This window comes from Ostrea edulis, chromosome 6 (genome assembly GCF_947568905.1).
Source record: "Ostrea edulis chromosome 6, xbOstEdul1.1, whole genome shotgun sequence".
Classification (NCBI taxonomy): Eukaryota; Metazoa; Mollusca; class Bivalvia; order Ostreida; family Ostreidae; genus Ostrea; species Ostrea edulis.
The window spans coordinates 63,166,579-63,182,639 of NC_079169.1; the positions used below are offsets into that span (position 1 = coordinate 63,166,579).

At 37.3% G+C, this 16,061-nt stretch overlaps 1 protein-coding gene across 3 annotated transcripts in view; it reads left to right on the plus strand.

The window, feature by feature from the left end:
• LOC125683126 (uncharacterized) overlaps nucleotides 1–14,305 on the plus strand; it is an 89,016-nt gene extending 74,711 nt beyond the window's left edge. For 2 of the 3 annotated variants that reach the window (XM_056140350.1, XM_048923949.2), the window contains exons 4-10: nucleotides 1,068–1,178; nucleotides 6,936–7,019; nucleotides 7,124–7,195; nucleotides 7,284–7,433; nucleotides 7,547–7,713; nucleotides 9,761–9,886; nucleotides 14,189–14,305. In XM_056140350.1, the coding sequence (XP_055996325.1) occupies nucleotides 1,068–1,178; nucleotides 6,936–7,019; nucleotides 7,124–7,195; nucleotides 7,284–7,433; nucleotides 7,547–7,713; nucleotides 9,761–9,886; nucleotides 14,189–14,296 (818 nt within the window). In that variant the 3' untranslated portion in view covers nucleotides 14,297–14,305. The remainder of the gene's footprint in view (nucleotides 1–1,067; nucleotides 1,179–6,935; nucleotides 7,020–7,123; nucleotides 7,196–7,283; nucleotides 7,434–7,546; nucleotides 7,714–9,760; nucleotides 9,887–14,188) is intronic. The other variant, XM_048923950.2, reaches the window with a different exon arrangement.
• The last annotated feature ends 1,756 nt before the right edge of the window (nucleotides 14,306–16,061 follow it).

The window sequence follows — 16,061 nt, forward strand, 5'->3', positions numbered from 1 at the left end:
TTGGTATAAATGAATCTATTACCGTTAAGGATGCCGGTCATTTTTCTAGTAACCGGATGACGAATTTTTTCGTACTTCAGATCACTGGTGAGAGTAAGATTGAATTCTTGAAGCATTTTGATTACTTCGTTGTCATCAACCGATAGAGGCACGCCTTTGATTGTTATTTTCAGAACATTTTCAGTAGGATTGGATATCCCCGCTGAATAAGGATTCGTGTCGTATACTCTCACATTTTTACTTCTAAGGTCTATTCCCTCTGTAAGAAGTTTTGATCTACTTTCCATTGAGTCGACATATATTCTCCAAAGATCTCTGTCTTTTTGAACGCATTTTAAGTCATTTATTTTGTTTCCAACGGAGATCGACAGGTCAAAGTCTGAAAAGCGTGTAGATCCAAACTGAATTTCTCCGTCCTTTAGATAGACTGGTTTAAGCAATTCCATTGTCTTGGAGTAGTGGTTATAAATTCGATCGGATGAGTTACCGACGTGAATTTCGCTCACAATACAAAGAAAGAAAAAGGCGAAAAATCCAAAAGTGTATGAAAACAAACAAAAAATTCACACAATCAAACGTAAACATATATACACTGATATGTCCAAAGGAATTTTTGAAAAGTTTCCTAAATTCCTTGAAATTTCCAATATTAATGTAATTCATACTTAATTGGGGTTTAAAGTTATAGTTAATATTAATCTTCGAATTTTATAATCTTTAGAAATAAAGCAAGCGTTTAATATAAAATACGTAATAAATTTTTAGTTGTCAATCTGTATTGCGTTTGTTTTGGATTCAATTTATATCTATTCATTCATAAAATTGCTGAAAACTGGAGATGTCATTGGATGTTCCGTATAATGGTGAAACACATAAATATGATTTAAACCTATTGGGCGGCTATGACAAGTTATAGGTGGATCCCAAGGGAGGGGGTTTGACAGTCTATGTACATTCCAATAAAGTACTGGACAATGCCAAAATACAGGCTAGTATTATTATGTGGTGTTCCTTGAGTGTATAATTTCAAAACAATCTCATACTAACGATTATCTAATGTATTATAGTTATGGAGCAATACATTTATCCAGAGATGTACTTGATTGACCTAGGAAGGCATCCACAAGACATTCAGGAGCATGGGCATCATCATCATCATCGTGAGTCTCTTCGATATCGTAAGTAATCCACTGGTCAAATTACTCCGCTACTGGTCAAATTACTCCGCCACTGGTCAAATTACTCCGAGGATATACTGCGGAATCATCAGTATTATATTTTGTGGGTGTTGCTATATCCCACGAATATTCTTACCACAACAAAATTCAGAATTTACATGATGTTACAATGCACATAAACCATGTCTACTAAGTTTCATCCCAATGTTACAATATAACTGCCGGGGTGGTCTAGAGGCCTATAGAGCATTCGCCCCTCATGCGGAAGGTCGGGGTTCGAGTCCTGGCCGCGACAGACCCAAGTCCTTAAAACAGGTAGTGATAGTTCCATCACCAAACGCCGAGGTTTGGTATCAGATGTGAATGTCGCTGGTCCTCGGAGATAACCTTAAAAAGGAATGTCTCACGACAAAGTAGGAGTGGTACGCTAAAGAACCCTCACTGATTAATGGCCGTTAGCGCCAAGTAGGGACGTTAAACAAAATACATATCAATCATGCCAATGTTTACGTAAAATCTTGACAATCCACGAAAATTACCCTCCCCGATTTTAAATGATTGCACAGTACATGTAATGACTTACTGAATGAAAGGTGAAGATAACGAATAGTGATCAATCTCATGACTCCTATAAAGGTGAAGATAACGAATAGTGATCAATCTCATGACTCCTATAAAGGTGAAGATAACGAATAGTGATCAATCTCATGACTCCTATAAAGGTGAAGATAACGAATAGTGATCAATCTCATGACTCCTATAAAGGTGAAGATAACGAATAGTGATCAATCTCATGACTCCTATAAAGGTGAAGATAACGAATAGTGATCAATCTCATGACTCCTATAAAGGTGAAGATAACGAATAGTGATCAATCTCATGACTCCTATAAAGGTGAAGATAACGAATAGTGATCAATCTCATGACTCCTATAAAGGTGAAGATAACGAATAGTGATCAATCTCATGACTCCTATAAAGGTGAAGATAACGAATAGTGATCAATCTCATGACTCCTATAAAGGTGAAGATAACGAATAGTGATCAATCTCATGACTCCTATAAAGGTGAAGATAACGAATAGTGATCAATCTCATGACTCCTATAAGCAATATAACATAGGTAGTTACGCAAATACGGACCCCTGGATACACCAGAGGTGGGATAAGGTGCCCAGGCAAGTCGTGGCACCTTTTTTAAAAGGGGGAGTTGACCAAATTCTAAATGAATAGAATATAAAATAACCAAATCAAAAAATCAAGAGAGGAAAAAACCCTGTAGCCTAACACGTACTTCAAACCAAATCTCAAAATCTTAAGTCGGAGAGGGAAGAGGGTCATTCTTCAAAAGATGCCTTAATTCATCGCTTCAAATTTACATGTCCACTACAGTTCACAAATTTGAATGCATGTCATAGAAGAGATAAATCGAACTACTTTGCCATTTCAAAAAAAAAAAGTACATTGTCAAAACAATTGGGGGACTGTTGGTTATCACTTCTCCATGCAATATATTATTTTATTGGGATAAGTTTAGAGGAGTAACGTCTGTAAACGAGAAAACATCGCAAGTAAATTATAAACACATACATTTCAACCTACTTCACCAGCTCAGATTAAATAAAATATGAATGAAACATAATTATCTGCAACTCTTAGTGGCAACTTTGTGTGTATTGACTATTATAATTAATTAAACGAATATGACAGAATTTCATTAATAAAACTTAAGACTCGTGTGATTTAATTAAATTGAAATAAAAATCCGTAGAAAAAACATTCATATATTCTAAATTTGATAGAGGACGGTCGATAGCCCCTCCTCTGGATTGTTATTTCTATTTAATTGACGAGAGACCCACAGACCTTATCGGTCACCTGAGTATTAGTTAAAAGTATCGGTAGTCCCAAGGTCTATGAAATCTAGAAAAAAAAAAATCCTGTTCAAAATAATTAAGCTAAATTCTAACATTCAGCAGCGGTATAAAACAAGACGTGTTCTTTAATGTTCAATGCCCTCGAAAGTGCCTATACTAATAAAAGGCTGTACATAACGATTAACACAATATTACTAACTTGGATCCGTCCTAGAGTCAAAACCTTGGGGTTATGAAATTCATAATTGAGGTGAAGATACCGAACAGAGATCAATCCCATAACTCCTATATATCTCTGCTAAATATGCATTTAGTTTTTATACTGTATCAGCAAAGTAAAGAAGTCTTTTAAATGATAAAAACGATAATCACTATAATCATTTTGGCCCCACCCTTGTAACCAAACCCTTACCCACTAGGATGATGAAATTTACAATTTTGGTAAAGAACTACCTACTCCTTTTAAAGATCTATTTAGTTTAAATTTAGAATCAATAGCATTAAAGGAGATATCATTTAAATGTTTTGCACATATATACAAAACTTGGCCCCTCACTGGAGTCAGGACCTATACCCCAAGGATAATTAAATTTACAATTTTGGCAGAGGTCTTCATTCTCTACATCACTATGCATTTAGTTTTTCTTAAAGATGTCGGTTGTAAAGAAGAATTTTGAAAATTGGTAATTGCTTTTAGCTCACCTGAGCTGAAAGCTCAAGTAAGCTTTTCTGATCGCTTTTTGTCCGTCGTCTGTCTGTCTGTCCGTTAAACATTTACATTTTCAACTTCTTCTCCAAAACCACTGGACCAATTTTAACCAATGTTGGCACAAATTATTCTTGGGTAAAAGGGATTCAAAATTGTTCAAATGAGAGCCAACCCCCTTATCCAAGGGGAGATAATAGCAAATCAGTAAAAATACACTGAAATTCTTTTAAAAATCTTCTTCTCAAGAACAAGTAAGCCAATTTCATTCACACTTAATGCAAATCATCCTTAGTTGAAGGGAATTCAAAATTGTTCAAATTAAGGGCAAGGTTCTCTTCAAAGGGGAGATAATCACAAAAGTGTAAAAATAGGGCGGGGTCATTTAAAAATCTTCTTCTCATGAACCACTGTACCAGTATAGTTGAAATTTACGTGGAAGTTTGCTGACATAATGGAGATTCAAGCTGTTCATATCATGGCCCCCAGGGGTCGGATGGCGCCACAATAGGGGAAACCATATTTTTATATGTATTTATATAGGAAAAATCATTTAAAATCTTCTCAAGAACCATTGAGCCTGAAGAGTTCAAATTTACATGGAAGCTTCCTGACATATTATGCAGATTCAAGTTTGTTCATATCATGGCCCCCGGGGGTCGGGTGTGGCCACACTAGGGGAAACCATATTTTATATGTGTGTATATAGGAAAAATCTTCTTCTCAAGAACCATTGAGCCAGAAGAGTTCAAATTTACATGAAAGCTTTATGACATAGTGCAGATTCAGATTTATTCATATCATAGCCCCCAGGGGTCGGGTGGGGCCACAATAGGGGAAACCATATATATATATAGTTTTTGTTTTTGTTTTTTTATTGGTTTTTGTACACATAATAAAGTACATGAATACAACAAGTCATATATAATTATCATTATGTGCATGGAGAGAGATAGTGAGAAAGAGAGAAAAAGAGAGATGCATGTTTTAAGTAAATATTAAGTTCCATCTGTTCCATTGAGTATCAAATTTTTTCTTTTCACCATTCTTATATGCTATATATTTGTGTGTTTCATAAAATAATTTCATTTGTGATATTGCAGCGGGCAAGTTTAAAGGTTTCTTAGTGTATCTTGCAGTATAGACAGAATACTTCAGAAATAAAATAATAATGTTTTGTATATCACTATTATTTTCAATACAAGCTAAAATAAAGGATTTCTTTGTCATTGTAATCTGTCGCTCAGTCTTGTCTTCTAAAAATTGTTTGAATTCTACAAGAAATAATTGTAAACAATTGCATTCCCATAAAATATGTTCTATTGTTTCCTCTTCACAGTGACAAAAGTAGCAGTATTTAGAATCTATTCTTTTTATTTTGAACAATAATTAATTTGTTGCTAAAATTTTGTTTATAATTCTGTACTGAAACCAGTGGAGCTTACAGACTTTTGTCACTCTGAAGGGTATTTTGTGGATTATTTTCCATTCCCTGTCACTCCATTTCTTTTTGCCAGCTGAGACCGAGTTATTCTTATTAAGAATTTCATAAAAAAAAAATTGATTTGTAACATTTCAAAATTGTGTAAGTATTTGTCATAATTAATGGACTTGTGAGCTTCATGATGTTTTTTCCAGGGTCTGAGTTTATTTTTTATCCATGCTCTTACTGCATGGATAATGCTGTTGTATTCTAAAAAAAAATATCCTAATGTTTGTATAAATATCACAAAAATGTTTAAAACTAAAACCCGGGGGTCGGGTGTGGCCACACTAGAAGAAACCATATTTTATATGTGTTTATATAGGAAAAATCTTGAAAAATCTTCTTCTCAAGAACCATTGAGCAAGATGAGTTCAAATTTACATGGAAGCTTCCTGACATAATGCAGATTCAAGTTGTTCATATCATGGCCCCCAGGGGTCGGGTGGGGCCACAATAGGGGAAACCATATTTTATATGTGTTTACATAGGAAAAATCTTTTAAAATCTTCTTCTCAAGAACCGTTGAGCCAGAAGAGTTCAACTTTACATGGAAGCTTCCTGACATAATGCAGATTCAAGTTTGTTCATATCATGGCCCCTGGAGGTCGGGTGGGGCCACACTAGGGGAAACCACATTTTATTTAAAACAAACCACATTTAATTTACATGGGAGCTTTCTGATATAGAGCACAATAAAGTTTGTGAAAATGATGGCCATAAAAGTGTGGTCACAATAGGGCAAACCATATTTACATGTCTTTGAATAGAAAATAATCTTTAAAATTTAATTTTTGTATCAAGAACCACTGGGCCACAAAGTTTGAACTTGCATAGAAGATACCTGACATAATGCTAAATCACGTGTGTAACAGTCTTGACACCTGGAGATCAGATGCAGACATTATCAAAGAAACTATTTTTACATTGGTTTTAACTGTATTATGAAAACCTTTTTTCTTAAGAACCTCTGAGCCAGAAGTATTTCAATGTACCTGAACCTCCCCAACATAGTGCAGAATCAAGTTTCTTAAAATCTGACATGGCTCCTGAAAAGTTATTGGAATAACAATGGGAAATTCATTTTTCATGTGTTAAAGTGACTCAGGTGAGTAATGTGGCCCATGGGTCTCTTGTTAAATTTTGCCCCACCCTAAGGCCTCGGGGATGCAAGAATTCTGAAATTCAATTTGACAATTTCTGTCCTCCTTGTCGCAAAGATGTTTCATACCAAATCTGATAAGAATTCGAATGGTATTTATGAAGAAGTTAAAAAAAGTTCAATTGTTACATGTAAAGGGGCATGGACACGCTTTGAGCTGATAATTTTCAAATGTTATTTTTCCATTTATATTGTTTGCAATGCTTAACTAAAATATATCTAATAGTCAACCAAAATTTGAATATCAGTTGTTGAGTTACAAGCGAGATCCAGCACTCGCAATTCTTTGAAGAGTAAACAAGACTCGAGCCATGTTTTTGTTTACATATTGATGGCTTAATAGAAAATAGCATGAGACTTGCCAAATACTAGAAACTATTAAATCGTGTCCATGTCCCTTTAACGGACGCAGACCCAATTGCAATAGGTCACCTGGGTTTCCTCCTTTGCTATGATACATGTACCGTTATCAATGAATACCTCGTCATAATTCTGAATGATCTGTTTCTGTAAATAATCTTTATTTTACAGGGAACGTGCTTAACGTTATTAGAAGGGGACATGCTGACCATGCGCATGAATTAAACCATGAAATAGAACATCTTCGGAAAGAAAGTAAGCAATTGTGTGTTATGAAAAAATTACGAACACCAGACTAATGCGTTCTGAAATTTCATTATGTACAGCTCTTTAATTTTTTATATATTCATATATTTTAGTGGAACACATTGTACACGAAATGCACCATCTTAACGACGTATGCGTTTTCGAAATCCTCTATATGATTGAAGGTAAGTTTAGATTCGGAATTGGTAAACTGATTGTTTTGTGTTTAGTCACTGTTGTGCGCAGTATTAACATTCACGAAAATTAACTTAGAGAAACTTGGACTACCTCATCTTGGGAAAACCACAGTGGCTCCTCACACACAACATGTCACGACACAACCGCTACCAACAACACAACCACCACTATCGACCACAACTACAACAGTGTCACCAACCACTACACTCCCTCCGCTGAATATCTGTAAGATTGAGTTGCTTGACAATTGATCTAAAATTCGCCAGAAGTGAACTGAGATCTAGTTAAGTTTGATATCATTTTCTTACTTACAATTTAATGTTGAATTTCTATTGCAGCCAATGTTTGTAATGGTCTAGAATTTGTGCAAGCAGCTGCATTGGGAATAATCCAAGTTAACTCAAAAGCTGGTTATTGTAGTGACAGAACTAACAGTCAGTCTGAGGCCCTAGTACTGAACACGTGTCATTCAGGTGCTCCAGGTACTTGGACGAAAGGTTATAATGTAAGTTGCTTTTAAAACATTATTTCAAAATTGAATAGCCAGGAGGTCGCGAGTTCAAGCCACGCTCGCTCATGCCATGGTCGCTTCAAACCTACATGTAAGTCGTAAACATACATCTAAGTAGTGATTGATCCCTCCCCTAACGCTCTGCATTTAGAAGTTAGAATCACGGGACTCTCGGATATGGCATAAACAATGGTGGTCCCGTGTCGCGGCAGGCGTTAGTACCTGTACGTTAAAGAACCCCCACGACCGTAAGCTGTGAGCATAGGTCTAAATTTGTGGTACTTCACCTACAACTGGTGACGTCTCAATATGAGTGAAAACTTCTCGACGGGACGCCAAACAAACTCAGTATCCTTCACTGTAAAAAGATGACAGAGACACATTGATGAAAGATCGCGGTTTTTAGTGATTTGGGCGATTCCCAACCCAGGAAAAACCTAAGAGGAGGTACAATTCACATTGATTATTTGTAAACCGTGATAAAACCTCACTGTAATTTCATCTCCGTTGATAGATCGTGCATAGGGCGCCTTTATCACCTTGTTATCGTGTACTCGCGATCTTCTGTTTAGCGATTGATTGTATCTTGCTTAACGTCTCACTCGAGAATTTTTCACTCATACCAAGACCGCTGAAGAGCTTCAAATTTAGGCATATGCCTATACGGCCATTGATCAGTAAGTGTTCTTTAGCGTGCCACACCTACTGTGACACGGGTCATCCGTTTTTAAGGTCATCTCCGAGGACCCGTGACATTCACACCTGATGCCAAGCGTTTGGCGATGGAACTGTCACTACCTGTTTTAACGACTTATGTGTGTCGCGGCCGGGATTTGAACCCCGGGCCTTCCGCATGCGGGGCGAACGCTCTAACCTCTCGGCCACCGCGGGGGTACGGTAATTATACAATTTTCTAGAGAACCTGTTAATGAACTTTTAACTCACTTGGATCGCCAGTATGGTACATTGACTTCCTTAGATTATGTGTAGGGTAGGGTACCTTCGTTTCGCTTGGATCGGGTGTGGGGTCCATTTAACACCTAGTAATTGTCACAGTATTCGCGATCCATCAGTTTCATAATATATCAATAATATTTTTCAATAGAAGGTGTCAATAAATCATACAATTCGTTTCCGGGGACTTCTAAATTGCATATGACAAAGAGCAATATAAAGATTAAAAGATACACATGAACAAGGAACACTATTAATAATAGTACCATAATTATACAATGTAGAAGAGACAAAAAATTCAAGAAGCCAATATCTTATCAATCAATGGCGCGACTAAATGAAATAGGATACTATGAATCTGGAAATTGAAAAGAATTATGACGAACTATTCCAAAGGTGTACACTCATGTACAGAGTAGAATTTTAAATTATATCTGATTGGCGTATTGGAACATGAGTATTATGATTTGAATCTAACTATATTGACGTGTAGATTCAGAAAATAATTTAAATGATAAACAAAATTGTAAAAATACTCGTACCGCCGCGGTGGCCGAGAGGTTAGAGCGTTCGCCCTTCATGCGGAAGGCCGGGGTTCGGCCGCGACAGACCTAAGTCGTTAAAACAGGTAGTGACAGTTCCGTCGCCAAACGATCGGCACCAGGTGTGGATGTCACGGGTCCTCGGAGATGACCTTAAAAACGGATAACCCGTGTCACAGTAGCCCTCACTGCTCAATGGCCGTAAGCGCCGAGCATAGACCTAAATTTGAAGCCCTTCACTGGTGACGTCCCATATGAGTGAAAAATTCTCGAGTGAGACGTTAAGTAAGATACAATCAATCAATCAATCGAAGCTTCACGTTGGACAAAATACACTAAGCATGATGTAAATGCTTTAATTCAAATACAGTTAACTAATGTGGGGGCTGCATCAGAGGAAAGGGCGGGCAGATGGTTTTACCGTACATCCCATTCGATAACCTTGAATTTATCTGTTATTAGCCAAGTCCACAACACTAAGTGTCAAAGATTTAGCATTCACCTGCAAGATCGTATCAGTGATCTCTATTTACTATTACGAACAGGTAATGCAAAACTGTCGGCGGATTCCGAAGTTCACCCCAATAGCTACCTTTGTGTTTGGGATGTATCCGATGGATGGGACTGCTATGTCCGGTGTTTTCATCAAATGTACAACTAAAGGATTTCAGGTAACACTTATTCTATTCCAACTAATAGAACGCTGAACTTTGCTAAGTGAGAAGTCGAAGATAGAACTCAGGTGCTGTAATCATGCGCAGCATCCCTGCTAAAATCAATTTGATCATACTCCCAGATATACAGACCCTGAAGCGTACTACTACACCTCCAAAGCGTTTCGTTTCGTTCCGTGCAAACCGTTCACCGTTCCGTGCAGACCGTTCAGCGTTTCGTGCAAACCGTTCACCGTTCCGTGCAAGAATCGTTTCGTTTCGTGCAAACCGTTCAGCGTTCCGTGCAAAGCGTGCAATCCGTTTCGTGCAAGAATCGTTCCGTGCAAGAAACGTTTCGTGCAGTAGCCACGCCTACAGAAGCATGCAGACCGTTCAAGCCACGCCCCGAGAATCGTGCAAGTCATTCCGCTATGGCATCCAAGAAAGGTGGACGTAGATTGTCGCTCAGAATTCGATCAGTTATTTTGAATTTAAACAAAGCTGGACTATCCACTGTAAAAATTCGAAACATTCTCGAAAAAAAATTATGTTCCACGGTGTGTTCAGCGTTTCGTGCAAACCGTTCACCGTTCCGTGCAAGAATCGTTTCGTTCCGTGCAAAGCATTCAGTGTTCCGTGCAAACCGTTCAGCGTTCCGTGCAAGAATCGTTTCGTTCCGTGCAAGTGGTGTAGTAGTACGCTTCAGGGTCTGTAGCTATAAGATTCTTTTAATGGCTATTCAGTCCCACTTTCTAAATGTTGACAGTGGTTTCAGATAATTTAGTATAAAAGATATTGTAAAACTTCGAGTGCTCTGCAAATTCATATTTGTTGTTTTTGTCCATCATAAGATGAAAGGTAGAGCTTTTAAATGAGATTTGAATGTTACTCCAGTGTAGTGTTGGTCTTGGAGATTATGAAGTCTAGAAATGTGTTGTGGAGATTTTACACAAAGGTATATGACTCGAAAAAACTACACTGTAAAATCTTGTGAAATAACTGGATTTTCACAAATCTGAGAAAACCGGAGACTTTTTCACAATAGCTGTGAACTGTTTCTCTAACATGACATACAAAGACAACATTGTCCAAATAAAACATTTGATGTCTATACAGACTGATACAATTCAAATATAGCTCTTGTTTACTGAACCATTCACCATGTTATTATTTACTTAGCGTATAAATATTTATATGACCTTCAACTCAGGGTTTAGATATATCGACGTTTCATCTATTAGCAATAATCATTTTCATTCATATTTCGATTCGATATATCCCTGTGAACAGAAATAAAAGACACCACAGAGGCCTCCACATCTGCTTTGTACTTAAATATTTTATTGAAAATAAATATTAACGGCAAACTAACAACTCAACTTTATGACAAACGGGATGATTTCAGCGTCTCCATCGTCAACTTCCCATGTGCATGCAGCAATATTCCATCATCACCTGCAGATGGTGTTTATATCTCTCGAACTGATTCGATATGCAAGAGCTTGTTTTATTTATGGTCAGTTTTTAAATCGAAGCAGGTTACTGACAAACAAGGTGATGGTACAGGAGTTTCAGTCTCGTTTAAAGTCAGCATTTTGCAAATTGTATGGTCGTTATAACGACCTAGTTTGCCAATACAATCTACATGTAAGGTGAAGATAACGAACAGTGATCAATCTCATAACTCCTACAAGCAATACAAAATAGATAGTTGGGCAAACACGGACCCCTGAACACACCAGAGGTGGGATCAGGTGCCTAGGAGGAGTAAGCATCCCCTGTTTGGTCAAATGCTACTGCTTCTCTTTAATTTGATGCAACATTCATACTCAAGTTTTACAGTGTTGAATCGTGCATACACGTTCTAATGTTACGGGGGTGCACGTTCTGACTCCAGGATATTTAGGAAGAATAGGTAGTCTTTTACCAAAATGTAAATTCCATGATCCTCGGGTTAGCAGATTTGGAATCAGGGTGGGACCAAACTGGTTAGTAATTAAATGTGCTATTTAATTGATCATTTTTAACTTCTTGTTAAATACTATTCTAATCCAACCGCTGTAAAATGGCTGAAATATTGCCAAAACCCAAATGAAACAAACAAAATCTAATTCTTTTCAAAATTTGTATGTAACATAAATTGTTGAATTTCAGGACTTCTGCATCCATGGGGTCTTGGGGCGGGAAAAAAACTGCGAAAAAGTTATCAATTTTTAAACATTTTTTTCTCTACAACTGCACATTCATGTAGAGTAAGAAGGCCTCTACCAAAAAAGTTCATAATCTCCGGGATAAAGGTTGACTCCAGGGCGGGACCAAACTTTTATAGCGTTTACGTGCAACACATTTTTAAAAAAAACAAAAAAAAACCCACATCTTTATTGATATTTATATTAAATTGAAACGAAATGGGAATTTAGAATGAGTAGGTAGTCCTTTACCCAAATTGTAAATTTCATAATCCCAGGGAGTAAGGGTTTTGGTTCCAGGGTGGGCCAAAATTGTTATTGTGATCATTGTCTCTATGATTTGAAAGACTTCTGCACACTAAATGCATTGCACTTGTATACGGAAATTATGATTTCACAACCCCATCCTTTTAACTCTAGGATAGTTCCAAATTAGTCATATTGTGCTAATGTTACATATTTATGCTATGTAAATAAAGTCTTTCATCAGTGTAGACACTTTTGGGGGCATTCAAGTTTTAAGAATACATCTTGTTTTATACTATTGCTGAATATTAGTATGCAGAACAGGATTTTTTTTTCTAGATTCCATAGCCCTTGGGACTAGTGATACATGTACTTGTCACTAATATTAAGGTTACCGATAAGGCCTGTTGGTCTCTTGTATTAATATGTTAATCAATATATAAATCCTAATATATATCATATTGACATCACATTGCGACCCTAAACTATTGTTAAGGTTGACATCACAACGCCAGTCGGACCAATTGTGTTAAAGAAAGCAGTCATGCCTATTAAAACTGGCTGATTGACATGCATGAGATTTGAAGAAAATGGGATATTACATGTACCATGGTGATTTCATAAATTAAGCGTTGAATATTTATTATCTATCTTTATTGCGTCGATGCAATTATTTTCAATTTGTCTATTCATGTATGTGACCACAACAGATGTCAAAATATTATATTGAATGTATAAAGAAACATTGTGTTTTATGAAAGTACATAGTCCCTTGATTATGATTCAGGTTGTTGTTTGACATTCCGACGTGGGGGGCGTTTACGAGTTGTAGGGCAAAACACGGAATTTGTAATAATAGCCGAAACTGAAGAAAAAACCTCTTCAGATGCGATATAGATGTTATTGACATTTGAAAACAAGTATTTTCTGAACGTATGATATACATGTATCAAGGTGTTCGACATAAATATATGGGGACATTTATGAGTTTTGGGGATAAAACATGATTTTTTTTTTCATTAAAAAATCGCCGAAGATGGAAAACCTCCTCAGATCCTATATAAATAATATGGACCTTTGAAAATATTTTCTGAGAGCATGTAACCTTTTAATTGTAAATCAGAGCAGGATTTATTCAAAAACTTCTACGTGAGAGGAAAAAATCTCTTGTGGTGGCCTTCAACTCGACACTTAGATCTATCGATTCGACATATCCCTGTGAACTCCAAATAAAAGACACCACAGAGTCGTCCACTTCTGCTTCATACTTAGATATTTTAATGAAAGTAGATACTAATGGCAAACTAACAACTCAACTTTATAACAAACGGGATAGTTTTAGCTTCTCCATCGTCAACTTTCCATACTCATGTTGCAATATTCCATTATCATCTGCATGTGGTGTTTATTTCTCTCAACTGATTCAATACGCAAGAGCTTCTTCTGCATATGGTCAGTTTTTAAATCGAGAGGGGTTCTGACAAACAAGTTGATGGAGTAGGGGTTTCAAAAGTCAGCATTTCGATGTTCGTTATAACGATCCAGTTTGCCAATACAGTCTATCATTGGGTCAAATGCTGTCTGATGTGTTCCATACCGATTGTTAGACCGTTCTTGGCACACTGATTTTGACTACGGATAACTCCGTTTACCTGTTCAGGATATAGGGCTCACGGCGGATGTGACCGGTCGACAGGGAATGCTTACTCCTCCAAGACACCTGATTCCACCTCTGCTGTGTCCAGGGGTCCGTGTTTGCTCAACTTTCTATTTTGTATTGCTTATAGGAGTTATAAGATTGATGACTCTTCGTTATCTTCACCTTTTATGTATTGCCTTTGTAATATAGTCCGTAGGTGTACATGCATATTCTGTATCTTTGCAGATGTCTGTTCAAATTTGTGGGCACGGGCCCAAAATATTTGATGTGGAGGCAGGCTCGACCCATGGGAGTCGTGAGAATGGTAACAACTATTACACAATAAACTGGTGAATAACTGTACATAGATGTTTTCTGTTTTTACTATCTAAAGACAGAATGAATGGATTACATTGCGATGTGTTGTCATATGAACATGTTTTCCCATTACGATGTCGTGTCTTGTAAGAACAGAATGATCAATCTCACTACGATCAGACTGGTCGCGGTGGTTCATTGGTTTTAGTGTTCGCTGCGTGACTTAGAGGTCCCGAGTTCTTGTCCCACTCGAGTCTTTTTCGCAGAAAACCTAAGATTTAAAAATAAGTAGTGATTGTTCCTTTGCCAAACGCTCGACATTTAATTAGTAGCAAGATTCGAGGGTATTTCGGGTGAGACCTCAAAACGGAGACTGTGTTGCGACAGGCATTAGCGGGTTCAAGGAATCTTGCTACTATGGCTCTAAACACCATGCATAGGTATACATGTACATTTGTGATAAAATCTTATTATATTTAAGTAGTTACGGTATTTAATCCCCGAGTAATATTTTGTAATAGAGAAAACTATACTTATGTTACGTAAGAAGTGTAAGCAAGACAAAGTTTTACAAAACGCTGTACATCTTTATGGCTGAAGTCATAAAATTCAAGGACTTACGGTATATCGTAGGTCCGTTTTACAAAACGTACCTTAACCATATATCGTAACTCCATTGTCGCAAGTCGTATTGGAAATACTCAGTACATGAAGCCTGGATCCGTGATTCTCGCTTATAAATGCCGAGCGTTTGGCGATGGGGGCAATCACTACCTATGTTGACGTCTTAGGTTTGACACAGCTATGGCACGAGCGGAGCTCGAACTCGCGACCTTCCGGTTACGAAGCGAACGCTCTCCCACAATGAACATACGTTTAACAAAACGGTACTCCTAAAAGTGGAGGAATCTAGCAGCAAACGACCCGACGCTCTGACGATTTATTTCCTTAATATGGTCCTAGAATGCCGGAAGGAAGGAAAATTGAAGCGCCAGCGAAACTGCGGCGCTCGTCGACGGCGTTTCCAAACGTTCTGACATTAAAGGGCAACCCCCCCCCCCCCCTCTCATTGCAAGGGGGAAACGGAGACCTGGAAGATGTAATGAAGGTAATGATTTAAAATTATAAACACGTTCAACGAGAACTACATGTATTTTCGTTCATTTTCATATATCGGCTAGTGTCCGCGTTCCTGGTGTGGAAAAGCAAGGCATTCCAAAGTCCTGGCTTCAAGACAATAAACTGATAATCAAATTTCGAAATGGATCTAATCCATGAAATATTGATATTTTATAAGTCGATGAAATTTAAGCCTTCATTTAAGTTTTTTGTGTGGTGATTTTAACAATTTAAGGATTTGTACTAGTAATACAGCTACATATCTGTTATTTTAAGTTAATGGTCCTTCGTGGAAACGACGTTCTCAGTGTGTCTATGTTGAAGTGGATGGTGAACATACAGTTGTAATAAAACAGCAGTTTCTGAACGTAGAGATCAGGCTGGGAAATAAAGCTGGATAAATTCTGTTAGGTATTTTGGTGCTAACGTGGAGAGATAATTGGGTTATATTGACTTCTATATTTTACAAGGAGCTAGTAAAGGTTACAATAAGTGGGGGGTTATGTGTTCTGTCGTCTTTAAGTGATGAATCGAACGGCGGAATTTGGGTTCTGTGTATTTCCATTATTCAATGGCTATGTTTCATGTACTAGAGGGGTTAGATAAACAATTCGGTATTGTCTTGATTGAAAACATCCATATTCTGATGTCCTCAAAACAAGTCACAAGTTTGAAGGAACGT